This window comes from Chelon labrosus (assembly GCF_963514085.1).
Source record: "Chelon labrosus genome assembly, chromosome: 17".
Classification (NCBI taxonomy): Eukaryota; Metazoa; Chordata; class Actinopteri; order Mugiliformes; family Mugilidae; genus Chelon; species Chelon labrosus.
In genome coordinates, this window is record NC_140350.1 from 1236882 (window position 1) to 1257450 (window position 20569).

At 39.8% G+C, this 20569-nt stretch overlaps 2 protein-coding genes across 3 annotated transcripts in view; one reads left to right on the forward strand and one right to left on the reverse strand.

Moving 5' to 3' along the window:
- The window catches only part of nrxn2a (neurexin 2a), a 145860-nt gene that overhangs the window by 19784 nt on the left and 105507 nt on the right, over positions 1–20569 (reverse strand). The window lies entirely within an intron of this gene.
- LOC311502504 (uncharacterized protein) lies at positions 7363–10362 on the forward strand. The gene is made up of 5 exons (XM_084564754.1): positions 7363–7516; positions 7758–7836; positions 8012–8170; positions 8417–8512; positions 9528–10362. Exons 1-5 carry the CDS (start codon positions 7404–7406, stop codon positions 9678–9680), a joined length of 600 nt encoding a protein of 199 aa, XP_084420880.1. The 5' UTR covers positions 7363–7403; the 3' UTR covers positions 9681–10362.

Genomic DNA, 20569 nt, shown 5'->3' on the forward strand with positions numbered 1-20569 from the left:
AGGAGGGCGTATGATAGTTGAAAGACCCGAAACGCCCAGTGAATCCAGGTACATCACTGAGGATGTGTCCAGACTAGGCATCAGTAGATGTATGTACACAGAGAAGACAATAAAAAGCAAGTTCGTGTTCTTGCTTTATTTGATAATGTGAATAAATTGGGTTTTTATTTGTTTGTGTAGGCCATGTAGCTATGGATTTTGATAATTTTACGAATATATAGGTGAACATATAGGTGCATATATATTTGAAATATAGGTGAACATATAAGTACATATATGGAGTACATATATAAGTGAACATATAGGTACATATATGTAACTATATATGTACATATAATATATGAAAGCAGCCAATTTCATGTATGTCACATATATTCAAAACCTATATGTTTATATAGGTTCTTTCCGTGTGGGAAATCACAGTTAAGTAACCTAATTAACAAAGTATGATAAAGCTTTACATGCTCAAATGTAAACTAAGTAGTCAAAGCCACATTTTTCAAAACTAATTGTGCATCACATAGAATCTAGATCACTGTAAACACTGAGTCTGGATGAAACACTACAGAATTTCAAAAATGATTTGCAGCTTTGCCCTGCAGTAACTTCGTAACATTTAGAAAAACAGCACATAATCCAAGATGGGATCAAATCTGCTGATTTGCATTTATGTGTTCACAGGATAACATTTAGCATTTGCGTTGTATTGTATATATCAAGATGATTCCCATCCGGGAGCATATGCATCATCAAGGGTCACAAGCTCCAATTTTTTTTCTTCCAAACATCAAAATTGCTTGATTCTTTGTCATTATCATGCCCCTTTATCTGACTGACTGAGTGTGCACTCAAGCTTGTTTACATGTTCTGATCCTGTACCTCCTTGGTTGCTGATGGACACAGATGCATGTCTAAGCAGTCTTCAGTTTATGCTAAAAATATTTTCTTACAGATGTTCTGATCTAGTCAAACATGCAGATATATGTTAATACTTACTGTCTAATTCCCCTAAATCTGCCATATGAAATACTTACTAATTAATGTTATATAGCCGTTTAAAAAAGTCACTGGTTTATGCCTGTTCAACCCATCCATCTGCTTATATAGTATTTAGCAGGTGCACAGCAAAGCAATAAAGTCTGCTTTAACTTTTATCATGTGAGTTGTACCTCTGCAATCAGAAAGACTCCTGTCTCCTCAAGATAAATAATGCACATTGATGGTAATTTATCATTACCATCAATTTATCAAGTCTTGTCTGAATTGCAGAAATACCTTAGAAAATCCAGGCAGCCTTGTGCTAAAATCCATTTGCTCAGCTCGTAAATCAGACACGTCTGCACCATATAAGATGATCTGTCCCTAACCTTAATTAAACAGAAACCTGCAAATTCTTTCATATGTGCGACAAAATCAAAATCAGAGCTTTAATCCACTTTATATAATCCATGCAAATTTAAATTTTCTCAAATCTAAGTGAGATGCTGACAACCGAGAGAGAAAGTGCTCTCCATAGAGAAAAACATTATTCCACAATAGATGTCCAGTCAACATGGGACATGGCACAGCAAAAACAACAATTACCTTAGATAGCACACCACAAATTCCTATTATTAGGCTGTTAACAAATGAAAACTGAGGGTTGCTTCTATGAGTATTTTTCACTTCCTGAATCTCTTAAGATATGGGTACTGAAGCCCAGAGAAACACTTGAGACAAAATTGTAGCCTCAATTTCAGTTTTCTACAAAGACACTGCTCAGTGTTATGGGCCCTGGCTACAAAGGTTTCTCACTGACACAAACTTACTGCCAGTTTTATCTATATCTGGCCTCTTAGTGTGTCCTCTCTGTTTCTCAATGAAATGGCTTTTCTTGACAGAATTATGAATAGAAGCCTCTGCGCTTCTTCACTGATGGTTAATTTTAAACATTAAAACACTTACAAAGTCTATACATCTGTCTCTTAAACATAATGCAGAATAGGGATACAACATCATGAACACATGCACATTCTAATAAATTCTAACAACTCTGAATAGCTATTTTCATATATTAAACTACATTATAAGCTCAACCAATGTCATGAAGCTTCACATTGATGGTATTTGTTGAAAGGCTGTAATACTGAATTTGATTATGTTGTTCAGCCCTTCACGATTTCTAGCTTTGTTTACCTTTATAAAACCAAACAATAAAAGCAGACGAGCCATGTGGTCAATTAACATATTCAGGGACCCAATTTCAGATGTTACCTGAACCAGTCTAGTTGGCTTCGAAACCGTAGTTGGGGGCGCACTGGCCTCTGTTTATCTATTCTGCTTGCAGATCGTATAGCTTGTAACACGCTAATGTCTGGGCACTTCTTGAGAAGAAGGAGGACTAAAGTCACAACACGAACTTTATTAGCAATCTCAGATGACAGGAACGGCAGCCGTAACAACTTCTGGTGCTGTAGCCCTGAGCCTATCTAGACACTGTTTTTAGCTGCCTGGCTTCACCTGAGGAGTTGTAATGTCACCCCCTTGCACACACCTTTTTCCCACAATTCACTGGTTACACATAAACATAGGTTACATCTAAGGCCCTCAGTTGTCTCACATCAAATTTTATTGAGCAGTATAGCCTTCAACATCACTGTAACAGGATGGGAGACTCAACCGCAAAGAAAATCTTGTACATAATTTCAGAAGCCTATAAAACGTTTTTGTTAGATAATTACACACTCCATTTAAAATTTGAATAAGATATGACTAAATGTATGAATAAGATATGTTCAAATAATGAGTCATAGAGTTTTCAGTCATCAAAACAAAAGCTTAGATCATGTGAATTTTCCTCATGCGCTTTTCAGATATTTCACATTTGAAGTCATATTCATAGACCACATAAATATGCAGACATAGACTTTTGTCCTTGATATAAAATATATATATCATCAAGAATACCAAATACAGCATATAAAGATAACTACAACATTATTGAGAATGTAGAAAATGCATGTCTTCTATCTTTATCTCAAAATAATACTTTCCATATCCATATGTGCATTGAAAGAGTAATTGTTGACCGTAATTATTCCTCTGATGCAATCTAAAATGACGACAGATAACAAAGCTAAATGGTCATTGGTAGAAAGAAGGCCTTTTGTCCTCAGTCACCAACATTAAAATAGATAGATCTGGCTTATTTAGATGCATTAGTTTAAATAAGTGAAGCAGATCAAAATCCCATTTTAGGGATCCATGCAACGAGTTGATTGATTTTAATTAGATTTTTATTATTTTTCGCCTTTTTATTATTATTCGCCTTATTATTCAGCCTTAGCTAAAAGTGTCTGCCCAGGACAAACTGCAAGGGCAAAAGGCATCAAACCTTGTAACTTTGTAGAAGTCCTAGCATGTCACTTTGCCAAGGTGTCAATACACATGCCTGCAGCTAGGTTGCGCTATAATAAACCAATTTACGTTTTGCCTCATATCTCAAGAACCGCGTGCCCTAGAAACAAAATTCTTCCTCCCTCTGATTCCTTAGATAGCCCATTTCCGCCTGCCATTTTTTCGGCATCCTCAAAGCAAAATCAACTTCTCCTAGCCCGGTCATCCAATTCTCACCAAACTTGGCATGTATCATTTATGGACAATGATAATGAAAAGTTCTCAAAAGAACTTTAGCAGCTTTATTGATTACATTAAAAATTACAATTATTTTTTACGGTGTGGCACAGTATAACTCCAAAGCTAATATTTTGTGAAGTATATACCCAAACTTAATAAAACTTCATATCATTGATAATGACATGATTCTGTACAAGCACCCCAAATTTTGTGACCCTTGGTCTTGGGGCGCTATACACGCAACATTTCAATATCTCAAGAATTGCAATAGCTAACGTCATGAAATTTGGCATACACAATCTGTACAATATTGTGTACACACCCATCAAGTATGCGTGACATTACGTCAGCAGGAGGCGCTACAGGTGACACGGAAACATTTCATATGACTTTAAGGCCTATAACTTTTGAAGTATTCACCCAATCCTTATAAAACTTAGCAACCGTCATTATAATATGCTTGCGTACAATCATGCCAAGTTTCGTGAAATTCTGTCTATAGGGGGTGCTACTGGTGACCTCTGCTTCGCCATGGCATGGACCTCTTTATGATCACTTGCGATCATAGTTATGCTTTTATTTTGAACAGCACCGCTCTTCCTCTACTACTTCTTGTTACTGCTGACACTAGACTGCTCCCTTCTCATTGCAATGACATGGCCTCGATAGCTCCAGAGTTGGCAAAACATGCAAATTATTTACTTGTCGTATTCCGTGATGAAACTTGGGAGGGGTTATTTTATTGTGGTTCACTTTGTTTGTGTCGTTTATGTCACGTGTAAAGGACTGTCACTGTGAGGTGTGCGTGGAAAATAGGCTGCTAGGAGGCTGAGCTGTGATCTCAAATTTAGCACCCTTGGAAGCAGAAGGAGGTAGGCGGAGATTAATGGTGTATTCATTGTAAAAAGAATGGTACATTTTATTTAAAACAGAAGGAAACTGTCATTATTTTTATGTAAATAAGAGCTTGAACTTATAATAGTTTAAAAGGCTAATTTCATGTAATATTCATTATTTAAGTTTAAAATGTAAATATGATTTATATGTATTATTTGTGGAAATATGGTACAATGGCATTTGTATTTGTATTTTTCATGGTGTCAGAGTGCCAGTGGTAAAAAGAGGAGAGAATTAAAGTTGCACCAGTCAAAGCTCAAGCTTGGCATACAAAGACACTTTCTGTCTAGAGTCCGGCCTGAATGTTAACAAGGGCGCTAACGATTAGCATTAGGTAACGATTAGAGTTATCCTAAAATGCGGCTCAGGAAAGGATGGACTGCACTGCTTTGCTGTTAAACTTGCTCATTCATTTTGAATAAGTGATACAGACGAACCCAAAATAGCAGACATTTTGTCGTGGGCGCTAGCAGGGGTCTGTCACTTTTTTTCCAGCTAGTCAAATCAAATCAAATCAAATCAAAATTTATTTATATTGCACTTTTCATGCCTTTTAAAAGCAACACAAAGTGCCTCACAGAGGCTAAAAACAGCAAAAACAGAACAAAAAATCGAACCCTCCCACCCCCATAAAAACACAGAGACACGAGACACAAACACCCCCCCCCCCGCCCCCCCCCCCCAACACACACGCACACACACACACACACACAAACACACACAGACATGTCCCACACACCCCACCCACACACCCACAAGAGACATGGCCGGGCACCAAGACCCGGCGCAAGGAGAAAGCCACCTTTGGGAGCCGACCACACCGAGAGGGCCTCCAGCCCACGACTGTAGGGAGCACCGCCATAGAGACAGCCCCGACCCGGGCAGACAGGAGGCCCCACACCAAGGTGCAGAGCCCTCCAGCCACCAGGGCCAGAGCCGCCCACAGGACAGCACCCCCGTCAGTAGATCAGCCGCAACTCCCAGTGTGGTCGGCCCCCATGAGGAAACACTGGGGCTAAAAACCGAGGACTAAAACGACCAATATGGATAAAATGCTTTTCAGCTCATAAAATTAAAACATGTCGTTATAACGTATAATTAAAATAAAAATAGAAAAGGAAATAATAAAAAGTCTGATAAAAACTACTAAAAACTAAAAATTGCTAAAAACTGAGGGACTAAAACTGTAAAATGGGAAAGAAAGGAACAATATAGATAAAATGCTTTCTGACGTACCATAAAAACATATTAAGAGAATCAATTAAAAGCTTGGTTGAAAAGGTGGGTCTTGAGCCTCTTTTTAAAAACATCAACAGTCTCTGCGGCCCTGAGGTTCTCCGGCAGGCTGTTCCATAATCGGGGACCATAATAACTAAAAGCCGCCTCCCCGTGTGTTTTTGATTTAACTTTAGGTATGATTAAAAGGCCAGTGCCGGAAGACCTCAGGGTCCGCGAGGGTTGATATGGTAAAAGTAAGTCAGATAAATAAGAAGGCCCAAGACTGTTAAGACACTTAAAAACAAGTAAAAGAACCTTGAAATCGATCCTGAAGCGCACGGGAAGCCAATGCAGCGATTTTAAAACCGGTGTAATGTGCTCCCGCCCTCTGGTCCTCGTCAGCACTCGAGCTAGTACTAACATTAGGGCTACTGAATGTTGTTTACAAACTGCAATGAACAAACCTACAGACTCTATTTTTAAAAATCTTACAGAGTTATTTTTATTTATTACATATTGATACTGACTACTCACAAATAGGTGTTTGTGTAACACTGTAAATCCTTGTTTTTCCATGTACATAAATTAAATAAATAAATAAATAAATATTGAAATGTCTTGTACAAAGCAGTAGATGTAGGGGAAACACTTGAGATCTGACACCAGAATTTTGTTTAATAGAATTACAGTAGCCATATTACCTAATGATACAAAAATGTTAATTTCCAATTATTTGTGCTTTGTGCATGTATGTTTCAGCTGCTGTAAGGCATAACCGCCTAACTTCTGGGGCCACGGACCAGGAAATTGACTCAACCATCAAAAGATGGTTACATCTGGCTCCAGACAGAGATGGTGGCAGAATGGAGCGGATGAAGCGAAAGCAGGGAATGGACAGCACCACAGCTTAAACTCATGCTGAGAGTGGGGAAAATCCTGTTATCCGGTTTATGGACTAACATAGTGTTCAGGAATGTGTAGAATCCTGGTTAAAGGACTGAAAGTTTTTAAATTTTAAAAAATATGGCACATAAATTAAGTGGCTGAGTTAAGTTACTTTTTTCCCCAAAAATGTTTATTGAACTTTTTAAATTTCATAACCAATGACAAAACAACAACAAAACGCTCAGTACAACATTGGTCTTGACAGTCCATAAACATATACATCTCACATGCACCCGACCAGTACAATGAATGGAAAACAGCCCATATTACCGCCCTCCCCTACACAAGGAAAGAGCCAAAGATTAGCCAAGGACAGCTAAGAGCTACTGTAGAAATTTTGTCTATAGGGGGCGCTACTAGTGACTTATGCCTCTGCGTCCCGCTTGGGGACGACTTCGCCACGGCATGGACCCCTTTATGATCGCTTGCGATCATCGAGTTCTTCTTCTTCTAAAACAATCAATCCATCTTGTTGTGAAGATGTGAGTACACTGTAAAAACGACAACTCAAAATTGTTCACCTTACTAAGATTTTTGCATTCACTGACAATAAAACTGCTAATTGGAACTTGAACTGTCTTTTGTAAGCCACTTGAACTCACTTTCAGAAGTTTCTGATAAAAAGTTCATCTTATTTGACAAATTGAGTTGACTTCATTCTGAAGTTGTAGTTGACACCCAATTAGAGTGAGGTCAACTTATCTGCGCATGCTCATTTGAAATTTGTCATGGCAACTGGCTGCAACGGGGTTTTCAAGGATTCTCCCAGGAGCTCTCTTCAAAGTTTGAAAGTGTGCGTCCGCCATTTCGATACGCTGCCAGCCGCAACTTTCCCGAACGGGTAAGAAATAAAAACTTTCCTTCTTACGGGTAAGTCATATGAATATCTAAACGCATTTTGTATTTGTATTAGATTTCATTGCGGGAAACAAAATCGATAAATCATTACCAGGCGAGGCGTTTATGGCAATACAAATGCCCCCACAAGCTAGCTTTTGGTTTTAGCTAATCGGTTAGAAGCTAGCTTATTTTGAGGAGCTAAGCTCAATATAATTATTGTCACAATCTCCATTCTCCCTTAGGAGAATGGAGATTGTGGAGATGGAGCCCATGGTCTCAGAGGTTCTGGAGAGGTGGCCCAGTTTATTTCTTGAAGAACAGGTAAGGCATCTTTTTTTTACTTGAACCTGGTGTATTTGTTTACATTTGTGATATGGCTTTTCATAATAGTGTATGAAGGTTAATTTGTATCATGGCTGAGAGTTTGCAGTCTTAATTCTAATAATGAAATCACACGATCAGCTTGTTGTATTTGTATTGCATTTGTTTAATTCAGATTTGTCAAGAGTTCACTCGTGTGACCACCAAGGACCTGATGGGAACATTTAAAGCTGCCCTTGAGATGTTCACCCCTCGTCTGCTGAAATTGTATCGTGCCAGGAAGGGCGCCTTTAGTCAAGAGATGGAAACCCTTTTGGAAAAGCTTGACAATCAGGTTGTTATATTGTCTTTTCTTCAGTCTGGCCACTAATATTTATACCATTAATCAAGAAGGAACTACCAAGCTAGCACTCTGCACTTTTACTAACAGAGTACAAACTAACAGAGCCTGCAATTATTTTATCTGCCTACATGCACAGTTGTAGAGATGATAATACAAATTGAACAAGTGCACATGTGCAAGTATGTTTCACAGAGCTAAACAAAAATATTTCTTTGTCTTTATATTCTTCCAAAACAGACATCTGACATCACAAGTCATCGCAGACAGGCAGCTGTGGAAGGCCTTCCCATATTTCTGCGGGACAATACTGAGAAGCTTTTCTCTAGATGCCTGGTGAGTGCAGCTTGGAAGACGTTCAGCTTTTATTAATGTGTTGTATAGCAAAGAGGCCATACACAAATACACTATATTGCCAAAAGTATTGGTTCACTTGCCTTGACCCCCATATGAACTTCAATCACATCCTACTCTTAATCCATAGGGTTTAATATGACGTTGGTCCACCCTTTGCAGCTATAACGGCTTCAATTCTTATGGGAAGGCTCACCACAAGGTTTAGGAGTGTGTTTATGGGCATTTTTGACCATTCTTCCAGAAGCGTATTTGTGAGGTCACACACTGATGTTGGACGAGGAGACTGGCTCTCAGTCTGCGCTCTAATTCATCTCAAAGGTGTTCTGTTGGTTTGAGGTCAGGACTCTGTGCAGGCCAGTCAAGTTCATCCACATCAAACTCTGTCATCCATGTCTTTATGGACCTTGCCATCACCGAGCTGGGCTTGGCCTCTTAGTTCCAGTGAAAGGAACTCTGAATGCTTCAGCATTAACCAAGAGATTTTGGACAATTCCATGCTCCCAACTTTGTTGAATAGTTTGGGGATGGCCACTTCCTGTTCCAACATGACTGTGTACCAGTGCACCAATCAATGTCCACACAGACATGGATGACAGAGTTTGGTGTGGATGAACTTCACTGGCCTGCACAGAGTCCTGACCTCAACCCATAGAACACCTTTGGGATAAATTCAAGTGAAGACAGAGAGCCAGTCTCCTCGTCCAACATCGGTGTGTGACTTCACAAATGCGCTTCTGAAAGAATGGTCAAAAATGCCCATAAACACACTCCTAAACCTTGTGGAAAACCTTCCCAGATGAGTTGAAGCTGTTATAGCTGCAAAGGGTGCACCAATGTCATATTAAGCCCTATGGATTAAAAATAGGATGTGACTGAAGTTCATGTGGGGGCCAAGGCAGATGACCCAATACTTTTGGCAGCATAGTGTAGACATCACTCTTTATCGACTAGTTTTCTACAGGACATTATTTCAGTGGTGTTTTTGTTTTGTCAGGCAACTGATGCAGATGACGAACAGATGAAGGGCATCAAGATGGGGGTCCTCACAGTGCTTGATGATGATGACATGGTCATTAATATTGCCCTCGTGTTGGAGAAAACCATCGTCCGGAAAGACATCCCAGACACCCCAACTGCACTTGCGTAACTTTTTGGTCTGCTTTATGCCCTCAACATGGAGTTCCCAAAAGACCTCAGGTACACCTTTGAAACTGTCCAGCACATCTTCATGGAAATGTCCACCAATTGCTCACAGCGTGTCCGAAGCTTCAAGACCAAACTGTTAAACCAGTGATTAATTTTCCTGTTTCCTGTTCTTTTGTCATGTCTGTTCATTTATTATGTTTGGATATTTTTACATGGACCACCTTATAGTTTTTATGTTATTACTTTATTTTGACCAAAAACAAATCTTTTATTTGTAGCTGTGACATAATTGTCACAAAACTATTGATTGTTTCTTAGTAGAGGCAAGCTGTGTTTCAGCATTGCTGTTATAGTCTGCATCTTTGCTGGTGTGTGGCAAGTGTCCATGGGGAAGAATTATTTTATCATGTCTGTTTATTTATTATGTTTGGATAATTTGTAAGTCTTAACATAGGCCACCTTATATTTTGTTTAAGTTGTTTTGATTTCCCCAACTTATTGACATGTACCTTATTTGGTCTGGACACAAGTGCTTTATTTGATTTAAAAAAATATGGTATGTGTAGCTGTTAAATTACTGTCAAGAGAGACAGTATTGATTGTTCGGTAGAAGTTTCACCACTACTGTTATAGCCTGCTTTTTGCTGCATTTTTGGCTCATTTCAAATAAACATGTAAAATGATCTGGTTCACTGTCAGTGGATGATTTAATGTGGGGGGTAATTTAAACTAAAAATAGTAAGTTATTACAGGGGATGGTAATCTGAACTCAAAATAGTAAGTTATTACAGACTTGAAAGTTCCAGTAACTTGAATTTAAAAAACTTAGTTGGCAGAACTTGAAAAACGTAGCTGACACAACTTAATAATTGTAGTTCTTCAAAACGTAAAAAAATAAGTTAATGCCTTCAACTCAAAAATTCTGTGCAGTCAGTTGCCTTGAAAATTTGAGTTGAACTAACTTTTTCATTTTTACAGTGTACATGGTCTGGTGAGCCAAAGGTGTGAGGGGCTGAGTGAGGAGGGCATAAGCCAGGTATCAGCAAGTGAGGGACCAGCTGCATGGGGGGAGGAGTGAGTGCTTGATCAAACCTATTGAAATGTCGATTTGGGTCGTTGACCCACTGCTGATCCCCCCCAACCTGAGACAAGAAACTGTCTCAATATATACATGAAGGCATGTCAGTATTGTTTAAGGTAGACTTGACAAAATATCAACTCATCCTTAAGAAAAGATGAGTTCACGGAAACACCTCACTACAAAGAACAGAAAGAGTTCTGTGTGGTGCTGTGGCGGCTGAGACAGAAGAAAGTAGAAGGGTGAATGTAGGTAACATGCATGAAATATTGAATATTAATGTGCCTGCATTAAAACATGGAAGCACATGTCTGTAGATGGCTGCAGCTCCTGCATTATTATGCTAAAGAATTTCAGTACACCTTCCTGCCTCACTGTTCTTTCTCCTCCTATCTCCGCTCAATTGCAGTCGACCTGCCCAAATAAAGCAGGCAGTAAACCCGTCTTGTTAAGATTATTACTATAAACGTCACAGTTCCTTACTTACACAACTCTCCGCTTCCTCTCTGCTGAGTATCTCACAGTAGCATTCTGCTCTTCTGTTGTGGCTGTACAATGCATCTGTGCTCGAATAATAAGGATCCCTTAGTAATTCTCAACTGCAAAATGTGCACTGTATATCACATCATTATTAGCCGGGAACCTTGATAATGAATTTACACAGTACACAGGCAATGTAATACTCCTAGTACCTACTATATTGTACATGAATCTTATATAGGAGTAGTGGTAGTATATTCAATGCACAGATTAAATAGTAAACATATTAAAGCCTTTTTGGTTTAATATATTACACAGGTCAACAAGATCATAGAATAATATTACTGAATTACTCGCTTTTTCTATAAGGCAACCAAGAGTGGCTGTCACGTATTAATGGATCTTTGCACAACAATGCAACAGTATGGTTTGCTTGTTTGTGCCAGGATGCAGGCTTCCCACTAAAACATCCTGTCCTTTTCATTTGCATTCTGAGCTCTCATACGACTTGCAAAATATGTGGAGATGCTGGCGACAATTTGCATCACATGTAACAATTTAGATGTGAAAGGGTTTAAAAACACCCTGAGCTTGCTGTCACACAGAATTCCTGTGACCTGAGTGAGTAAGAATTAACTCTCATAATACTTCTAATCGTGACGTTAAGGACATGATCTGACCATGAGTGGTTACTACATTCAGTTGTAACAGTATAAACACAAAGCAGTGGAATACATTGTACATTTTTTCGTGCTCTCATGTTCTAGTGATTATGATGGTTTTTATACTTAAGTGTGCTAATGGCTGTATACGGACCAGGATATTTCAAAGTACATGAATTCATTTCAGCCTCCAGTAGTGTCCAGGTGTGCTATGCTGTGGTAAAGACAGTTTGCGAAGAGTAACAAGGGCATTTTACTGAAAAAACAAAGTTGTTGATTAAGGGCATAAATAAATAATTTGGTATATCAGCATCTCTTAAATATCGGTGTGCAGAAATTGAGAGTCATGGAAAAATATTAAGTTTGAATTTGTCATCTGACTTTTGTCATCCAAGGCCTACTTCTTCCATGGCCCATTAAATACAGCTTGGTGAAATGATGAGCATACAGCCTGGCACAGAGGACATGTGGTTATAATATGACATATGACATGAGAACGTGGCTACTCATACATTCGGAAATAGTAATTCTTCATCCTATAGCAAAAGTCACAAAAACGTTTCCCATCAGAGCATCAGAGAAGCTTTTGAAAACATGAACACAATGTCCATGGTTTGCTTTACTTGTGTCCTTCATTTTTTCCCCAGATTTATGTAAAGAAGTCTGTAATCAACTGTCTGTGTTAAACGTGAAAAATGTTTCATACCTCGAATATTTCCAAAGGTTAACATTATCTGTATAATCCTGAGAGAACTGCGCATTCAGCCTTTTAACCTTCATGAAAAGAAAGCCCAGCAACTTATGGTTTGCATGTTTGATATCTTTCTCCAATATGCAAGTAGTATACTCCTATTACCTGAATGTACAGTAAATAATAGTTTTTAATGTAACTGGTGGATGGATCCAAAATTTAAAATATGATGTACTGTAATTCAGCCTCATTTTATCAGCTTTTGGGGTCACATCAGATCTGTATTAAAAGGAGAGTTCATTGCTTAAACATTACAATCTGTTAATGCTGGCCTGTGAGAGTTTTGTAAAGGCTTTAGTGTAGGGACGTGCACAGACATTTTACAGGGGCTATTGCTCTAACCTGGAAAAAGGACACCACGCCCTTATATATATTCATTCACTCATTCATCTTCTGTAACCGCTTGTTCCAGTCTAAAGGGTCGCGGGGGGACAGTTGTCATCAGGCAAGAGGCGGGGTAGGCTACAGGGCTAACATCAGTGTTTGGGTACAGTTACTTTGGAAAATTAGTTAATTAGGTTACAACCAGTGTTGGGTATAGTTACTTTGGAAAGTAGTTAATTAGGTTACAACGTTACCATCGATTAAAAGTAATCTATTACGTTACAGCGTTACCTATGAATAAAAGTAACGCGTTAGAGTACTCATGCGTTACCAAAAATTAAAAGCCGTTTGCAGCACCTCGCACATGATGCAACTTAACTGACACGGACACACAGCCTCCTTTAAATGCACCGAGAAGTCCTGACAATGAATAAAGTCATTCGTCCAACCAAATTAACTCTGCAGGATAACAATACCAGGGTGATAGAGTGGTGCTTGGATACAAGATATTTTTTTTAAATTGGAAGTGGAATTTTTTGTGGTCGACAGAAGCTTTTCACCAACGCAGAGTGTGCATTTTATCGTTATGTTGTTCTTGTCCTTTTCGCTGGCGAATTGAAAATAATTTGCGTACTTCCACGATTCAAAAGCTGTCCTCCCTGTCATCTTGCCGGCGGTTCGAAAACACTCACACACACACACACAGGTAACGTAGGTCAGCAGGGCACAGACGCATCATCACAGCGCTGCGCCTCCGCTGACACATCCGCAGGTGGCACAGTACTGTCTGACAAAAAGCAGGCTGCAGTCGGAATTTTTCTTTCCTTATCCGGAGAAATTCTTAAAGCAACGGATTACTTTTTAAAAAAATAACAAAGTTACTGATTACTTAACGCACGAAAGTAACGCGTTACGTTACAAGTTACACAAAAAAAGTAATTAGAGTACTCTAACGCGTTACTTTGTAACGCGTTACCCACAACACTGGCTAACACAGAGAGACAGACAACCATTCACACTCACATGCACACCTACGGCCAATTTGGAATCACCAGTTAACCTAATGAGCATGTCTTTGGACGGTGGGTGGAAGCTGGAGTACCCGGAGAGAACCCATGCAGACACAGGGAGAACATGCAAACTCCACACAGTCGGCCCATGGATTCGAACCTGGGACCTTCTTCTAACCACCTCCCCACTGTGCTGCCCTATATATGTTTAGAATGCCTGCATTAACCAATTCACGTAGCATATTGACTTTTAGCAATATATAATATATGATTTAAAAGTAAAAAAAAAACAGTGTTGGTGAAGCTACTTTGAACGTATAGCATTCCCAACTACCATTACTTTATTACTGGAAGAAGTTAAACTACAGCAAAGCTACTCTAGGGGATCCCCCCCAACCTGAGACAAGAAACTGTCTCAATATATACATCAAGGCTGGTCAGTACTGTTTAAGGTAGACTTGACAAAATATGAACCCATCCTTAAGAAAAGATGAGTTCACGGAAACAACTCACTACAAAGGACAGAAAGAGTTCTGTGTGGTGCTGTGGCAGCTGAGACAGAAGATACCAGATGATACCAGATCTTTATGCTCAAAGATCGATTCTTAATAATAATAATTAATTAATAATTATATCAATACTTTTGATACTTCAGTCATTTGAAGTATTCTATATCACTGACAGGAACACAGTGGAAAGTAACTTAACTATTGAGATCTTGTCTAAATGATACGCGATTGGTGGGAACTACTTTTTCTTCCGCCTGGGTAAGTGCGTAATGCGTAAGCGCAGCGGCACGCTGCTCAATCAGTCAGTAATCACTCAGGCCACGTCCACACGTACGAAAACGATCTTTTCCCTCTCCGTTTTCGATGGCATCGTTTCAAGAAATATCCGCGTCCACACAGATCCGTTTCAGCACGACCGAAAACGCTACTTCATATTCCATGCCTATAGGTGGCGCTGTTTCAGTTTCAGAAATTCACCAAAAACGGAGAGGAAGAGGCGGAGCATGCGCACAAATCTTGAGCGCTGTTTACAAATCGCCTTTTTTGCTCAGCGTGGTGGCACAGGAGCATGATATTTTGCCCTAGTAACCCTAATAGACTCAATAGCTTCTCCAGCAGGAAAACTAGCATGTAATCCGCCATTGTTGTTGATGTTGTTGTCTCAGGTTGGGGGGGATCTGTGTGGACGGCCCCTCAGGGCCTGTCCACACAGAAACGCAGAAACGCAGAAGTTTTGCATCGTTTTGGCCGATCGTCCACACGTATCCTGTAAACGCATTGCTCTAAAACACACTTTTCTGAAAACGGGTCCCAGGGTGGAGAAATTCGCAAACGCAACTCTTGCGTTTCTTTGTGGACGGACACAAACGGAGAAAACGATGACGTCATCGCCACACTCCCGAGCAGCCTTCCACCTCCCGCAAGACGTCTCATAACAACATCAACAACAATGGCGGACTACATGCTAGTTTTCCTGCTGGAGAAGATATTGAGCCTATTAGGGTTACTAGGGCAAAATATCATGCTCCTGTGCCACCACGCTGAGCAAAAAAGGCGATTTGTAAACAGCGCTCAAGATTTGTGCGCATGCTCCGCCTCTTCCTCTCCGTTTTTGGTGAATTTCTGAAACTGAAACAGCGGCACCTATAGGCCTGGAATATGAAGTAGCGTTTTCGGTCGAGCTGAAACGGGCCTGTGTGGACGCGGATATTTCTTGAAACGATGCCCTCGAAAACGGAGAGGAAAAAGACCGTTTTCGTACGTGTGGACGTGGCTCAGTCTGTAGACACAATGGCACACAGTCATGTGTGGAGCTATTTCAGCTCTTGTATTCTTTTTGAAGCTATGATTTGAAATACACTACTTTTTTAGATTTACACAAGGTATCGGTATCGGATCGGTATCACCAATACCAGCTTGAATTTTACTCAGTATCGGATCGGAAAGGAAATCGGTGGTATCGAACATCACTATCTAAAACTCACCTGACTAACAAACTTTCCCTCTCGTACTCCCACCCGCAGTGTTCAGTGTGTCAGAAAGTCACGTGACGAGGGGCGGAGGGCATCACTGACGTTGTCAAGATAAAATAACTTTTTGATTACAGAAAAAAAAGTTTGAATTATATGGCGATTTAGTTTGTTTTAACACTTATACTTTACCTACAGTATTATGGGCTCATTGTATTGATGTAGACACAACAGCAAAAAAAAAAAAGGCAGCTCAGCTACTAAGGGCAAACGGGCTGTTGCCCGAGCAACAATAGCCCGTACCTGTGCACGTCAGTGCTTTAGTGGCTCCACAGGGAGCTGCATAAGATCTGATAAATGTTGGCTGAATCTGAAGACTACATGCTTAAAATGTAGTAAAAATCTTGGGGTGCGAATTTTGAATGAAGTCAGATGTCAGACACCTGTGGCATGTTTCTCATCTTTGCTTAAAAACATACACCTGGCCTTTGACGGAAAAGTTGCAGTGTGGGTAATACAGGTTCCCCATTTCACAATTCACAATACATGAACTTGAGCATTGATTTTAATCATATTCATCAAGGTTAGGCTACTTTAGACTAGTTGTGGTATGCTAAAATGGTGGTGCACATACATGCTACACATGGCTAATGCAAACCAAACAGTTCCACTTGCAACTGCATCAGATTAAAAGCATTTGTCTGGGAAAACACAAGGTGGCTTTTATTGATTAATCAAACATGCGTCTCTAAGTCACAACAACGTGACAGTAATTGCAGTTTCAAATGGATGAATGTACTTGAGGTGTATTGAAATGATTGCATGGACACCAGGAGATGGCCGTGTACATAAAGAAAACGTTAACTTCATAAACTCCCACCTCCTTGACAGACATCTTCATACTAACATCTTGGAAGGATCTTGGAACTGTTTTGATCCCTATTTTATGAAAATGTATTACATCGGCACTAGAGAAGATTTTTAGTATAAATATTGCACTTGTTTTATCGGATAAAGTCATGAACTGCAACAGACCACTTTCTGCTTTAAAGGGGAACTCCGGCGCAAAATGAACCTGGGGTTAATAACACATGTGTACCGAGTTCGACCGTTCTCTGGTATTTGTTTTCATGCATTTGTTTTGTTCGTCAAATGTGACCAGTTTTCTTGCAAACCGCTAGTTAGCGTATAACGCTAGCCTTCGGGGCACACCTACACATAAAAAGAAATCGCTATTTCTATACCACTAACAAGGCTCACAATATCACCACACTTACACGGTAGCATAACTAGGGTCAAAAAAGGAACATAGTACCGTTCGCGTCGGGCTCGCATATCCAGGCGGGCGCCATCTTGGGGAAACTGAACTGTCTGTTGCCGGAAGAAAGCACTGAGAGCATAGGAAAGAGAGTTCAGTTTCCCCAAGATGGCGCCCGCCTGGATATGCGAGCCCGACGCGAACGGTACTGTATTCCTTTTTTAATAAACTGCCTGTATACTTGCAAAGTTCTCAATGCTTCGGTTTACATATAGAGACCCTAGTTATGCTACCGTGTAAGTGTGGTGATATTGTGAGCCTTGTTAGTGGTATAGAAATAGCGATTTCTTTTCATGTGTACGTGTGCCCCGAAGGCTAGCGTTATACGCTAACTAGCGGTTTGCAAGAAAACTGGTCACATTTGACTAACAAAACAAATGCATGAAAACAAATACCAGAGAACGGTCGAACTCGGTACACATGTGTTATTAACCCCAGGTTCATTTTGCGCCGGAGTTCCCCTTTAAAGCAGAAAGTGGTCTGTTGCAGTTCATGACTTTATCCGATAAAACAAGTGCAATATTTATACTAAAAATCTTCTCTAGTGCCGATGTAATACATTTTCATAAAATAGGGATCAAAACAGTTCCAAGATCCTTCCAAGATGTTAGTATGAAGATGTCTGTCAAGGAGGTGGGAGTTTATGAAGTTAACGTTTTCTTTATGTACACGGCCATCTCCTGGTGTCCATGCAATCATTTCAATACACCTCAAGTACATTCATCCATTTGAAACTGCAATTACTGTGCATCAAATGCAGATAGGCAAGGCAGTGGTCCTTTTGTGATCACTGAACACTGATAGTTTACAGTGCCCTACACTGTTAGTAATTGCTGTTAATCTACAGCAAAATTCCAACAGTATTAACCTATTTTTGAATACATCACTCTCACATTTTACCGCTAATCATTCATCCAAACCTTCTAAATCACAGTATCATGTTGGATTTTTTTGCATTCTGGGAAATTTAACCCGAACTACACATGGGAAGTGCCATCACCATCTAGGAAATTGGTGCAAAGTATATTGGCGATGTTTTCAGTTTGTTTTCATCAGCCTACTGAATATGTGCATGGCCTGACATAATGATTCAGTAGCTAGCTAAATTTTCACAGATGATAGTGAGTTACACAACTTGATTTTTACTATGTCTGAAGAGACGCTGTTATTTTTCAGGCGCTTCATTGGTATAAATCCTGAGCGAGGCACCAAGGCTGGACATGGCAAAGTCTTGTCAAAAAACACTGGCAAAGCCACCAGCAAAAACAGTCAACCCACATGTATCCACTCTGCTGAGAAGACTCATGGGACCTTCAGTGGGACTTCATTTAAAATGGTGAGATTATTTTGAATGATGAGATTGAGTTTATTTCACACACTGTAATTAATACAAACCTCAACCTTTTTTGAACAAATAAAAGTAAACTTTACTGTGTAATTATGTTTGCTAGCAGTGTCCTTTATTGATTCATTCATTCCACCCCCCCTTGGGAACCATTGGCATAAAGCAAACCTACACCAGATGTAGTGCAACCCTTGCATTTCTTTTGTGTCTCAGTTTTTCTCTCCAGTTCACGATTTTATTCCCCTGTTAGTTCTGCTTTGCTGCAGATCTAGAGCAGAGCAGTGGTTACCTTGTTCTCTCATTTCAGCTTTTACATGCTGTCCTTCACCTCATCTGCCTTTTTCGGATTCAGTCTCCGCAAAAAACTCCAAAATATCAATATTCAGTCACAAAACAGCAAAGGCGATGATCATCCTGTAATTGCTGTTCAATCAGCTGGACAAAACATACATGCTATGGGTGAGAACATCAGTTGTTTAAGTAGTTTTTTATTGGTTTTGTGCGTAAAGGTGCATGACCACACAGGCTTGCCTCGCTATCATCCTTGAGGGTAATACGTGACCCGGAGGAAATTGAGCCCTCTCCATCAGACCTTCTGCTGTTCCTGTCCTTTTGTTTCCCTTTCTGCACCTTTTCTAAGAAAAAAACATCCAGCAACAGAACAGAACAAACACTGTGCTAAATTTACAGCGAGTCTCTGGACAAGCTTTTTTCTCTCTTTCTTTGTTTTTTTCTTTTACAATAATACATTGATCACAGGATTGCTTTTATTCCTTCTTTGAATTTTGAATTGTGCTCAAAGATATCATCATAGAAAGGAGCCACCTAAACCATTTTCTCCACTTGAGATATCTCTCTGGAAGCATTAGCTGCTCTTTGCCTTGCCACAGCCAGGCAGCTCTTGCACTAACACGGGGGCCCTGGAGAATGAAGTGCATCAGATTTTTGAGTGTGTTGAACATGTGGGTGTGTTGGGAGCATGATGAGGGGTCAGCTACAGTGCAAGCTTGCTTGCATTCCAGCTGAAAGCATACAAGGTCTTTGACGCTGTGGGTCATGTATCGGTTAGCTCTACCGCTGTGCAGTGGTTAGGTGGTGAGCTCAAGAAAGCTCAGCATAAAGTCAGCTCTAAAACAACAAAGTATTTAAGGAGAAACCCTGCAACAAGTTGGCACGATCTCAGAGTTATCGTGCCACTGAAGGGTCAGAATATGAACTGTGGAAGACACAAAGTCTGACATAATATGCTTGTAGTTGGGATTCGGTTGCTCCTGGAACGAAATGTGCTTCAATTAACATGGTGTAGACATTTTTTAATAATGGCCCTTTAATAGTTAATGCTCCCTTGTAGTGTATTGTGTTGAGCACATGGGGCAATCTTAACAAAAACCCATTTACAATGACATTAACTGAGAACTTGCAGCAGTTTTTTTCGATATCAGCAGGGTAACTTCACTGCTCATTTAGGAGGTGCATTATGGGGTTAAACTGGATAGATCAGGGTTTGATCTGAGGTCTGTTTGAATGAAAGGCTATACGGAATGTGCAGAGTACACAGCAAATGCTGCGGTGTTAAAATGGTGTTGGCAAAATTTTAGCAAGAGTAGAGTTAATTATACTCTTTGTAGAGTTAACTATGTTATATATAACTCTCTGAGGACAAATAGTTGGTGTTAAAATGTGTCAGAATGGAGTGTTTGTGAATTAACTCTGTAAGTGTCAGTGCAAAACATTTAATTCTCTTCCTTTTTACAATGAGCTCTGAACCTGGATATGGAACCTAAGGTGTTAATTTATTAGCCCCGCCCATTTACTATACTTGCACCTGGACAGTCAACCTAAAAACTGATTTTCACTTCAAAAAAAGTAAAATTAACACTCTGTGGTGTGGACCCATATAGACAATTTAAAAGTGTTGAGATTAACTCTGATGGTGTTGATTTG

Excerpts from the sequence above, each read along its gene's own strand:
- LOC311502504 (XM_084564754.1), top strand. The coding sequence starts at position 7,404 with ATGGCAACTGGCTGCAACGGGGTTTTCAAGGATTCTCCCAGGAGCTCT. Across the intron at positions 7,837-8,011 it reads GTTTATTTCTTGAAGAACAG|ATTTGTCAAGAGTTCACTCG; the intron begins GTAAGGCATCTT and ends TGTTTAATTCAG. Across the intron at positions 8,171-8,416 it reads TGGAAAAGCTTGACAATCAG|ACATCTGACATCACAAGTCA; the intron begins GTTGTTATATTG and ends CTTCCAAAACAG.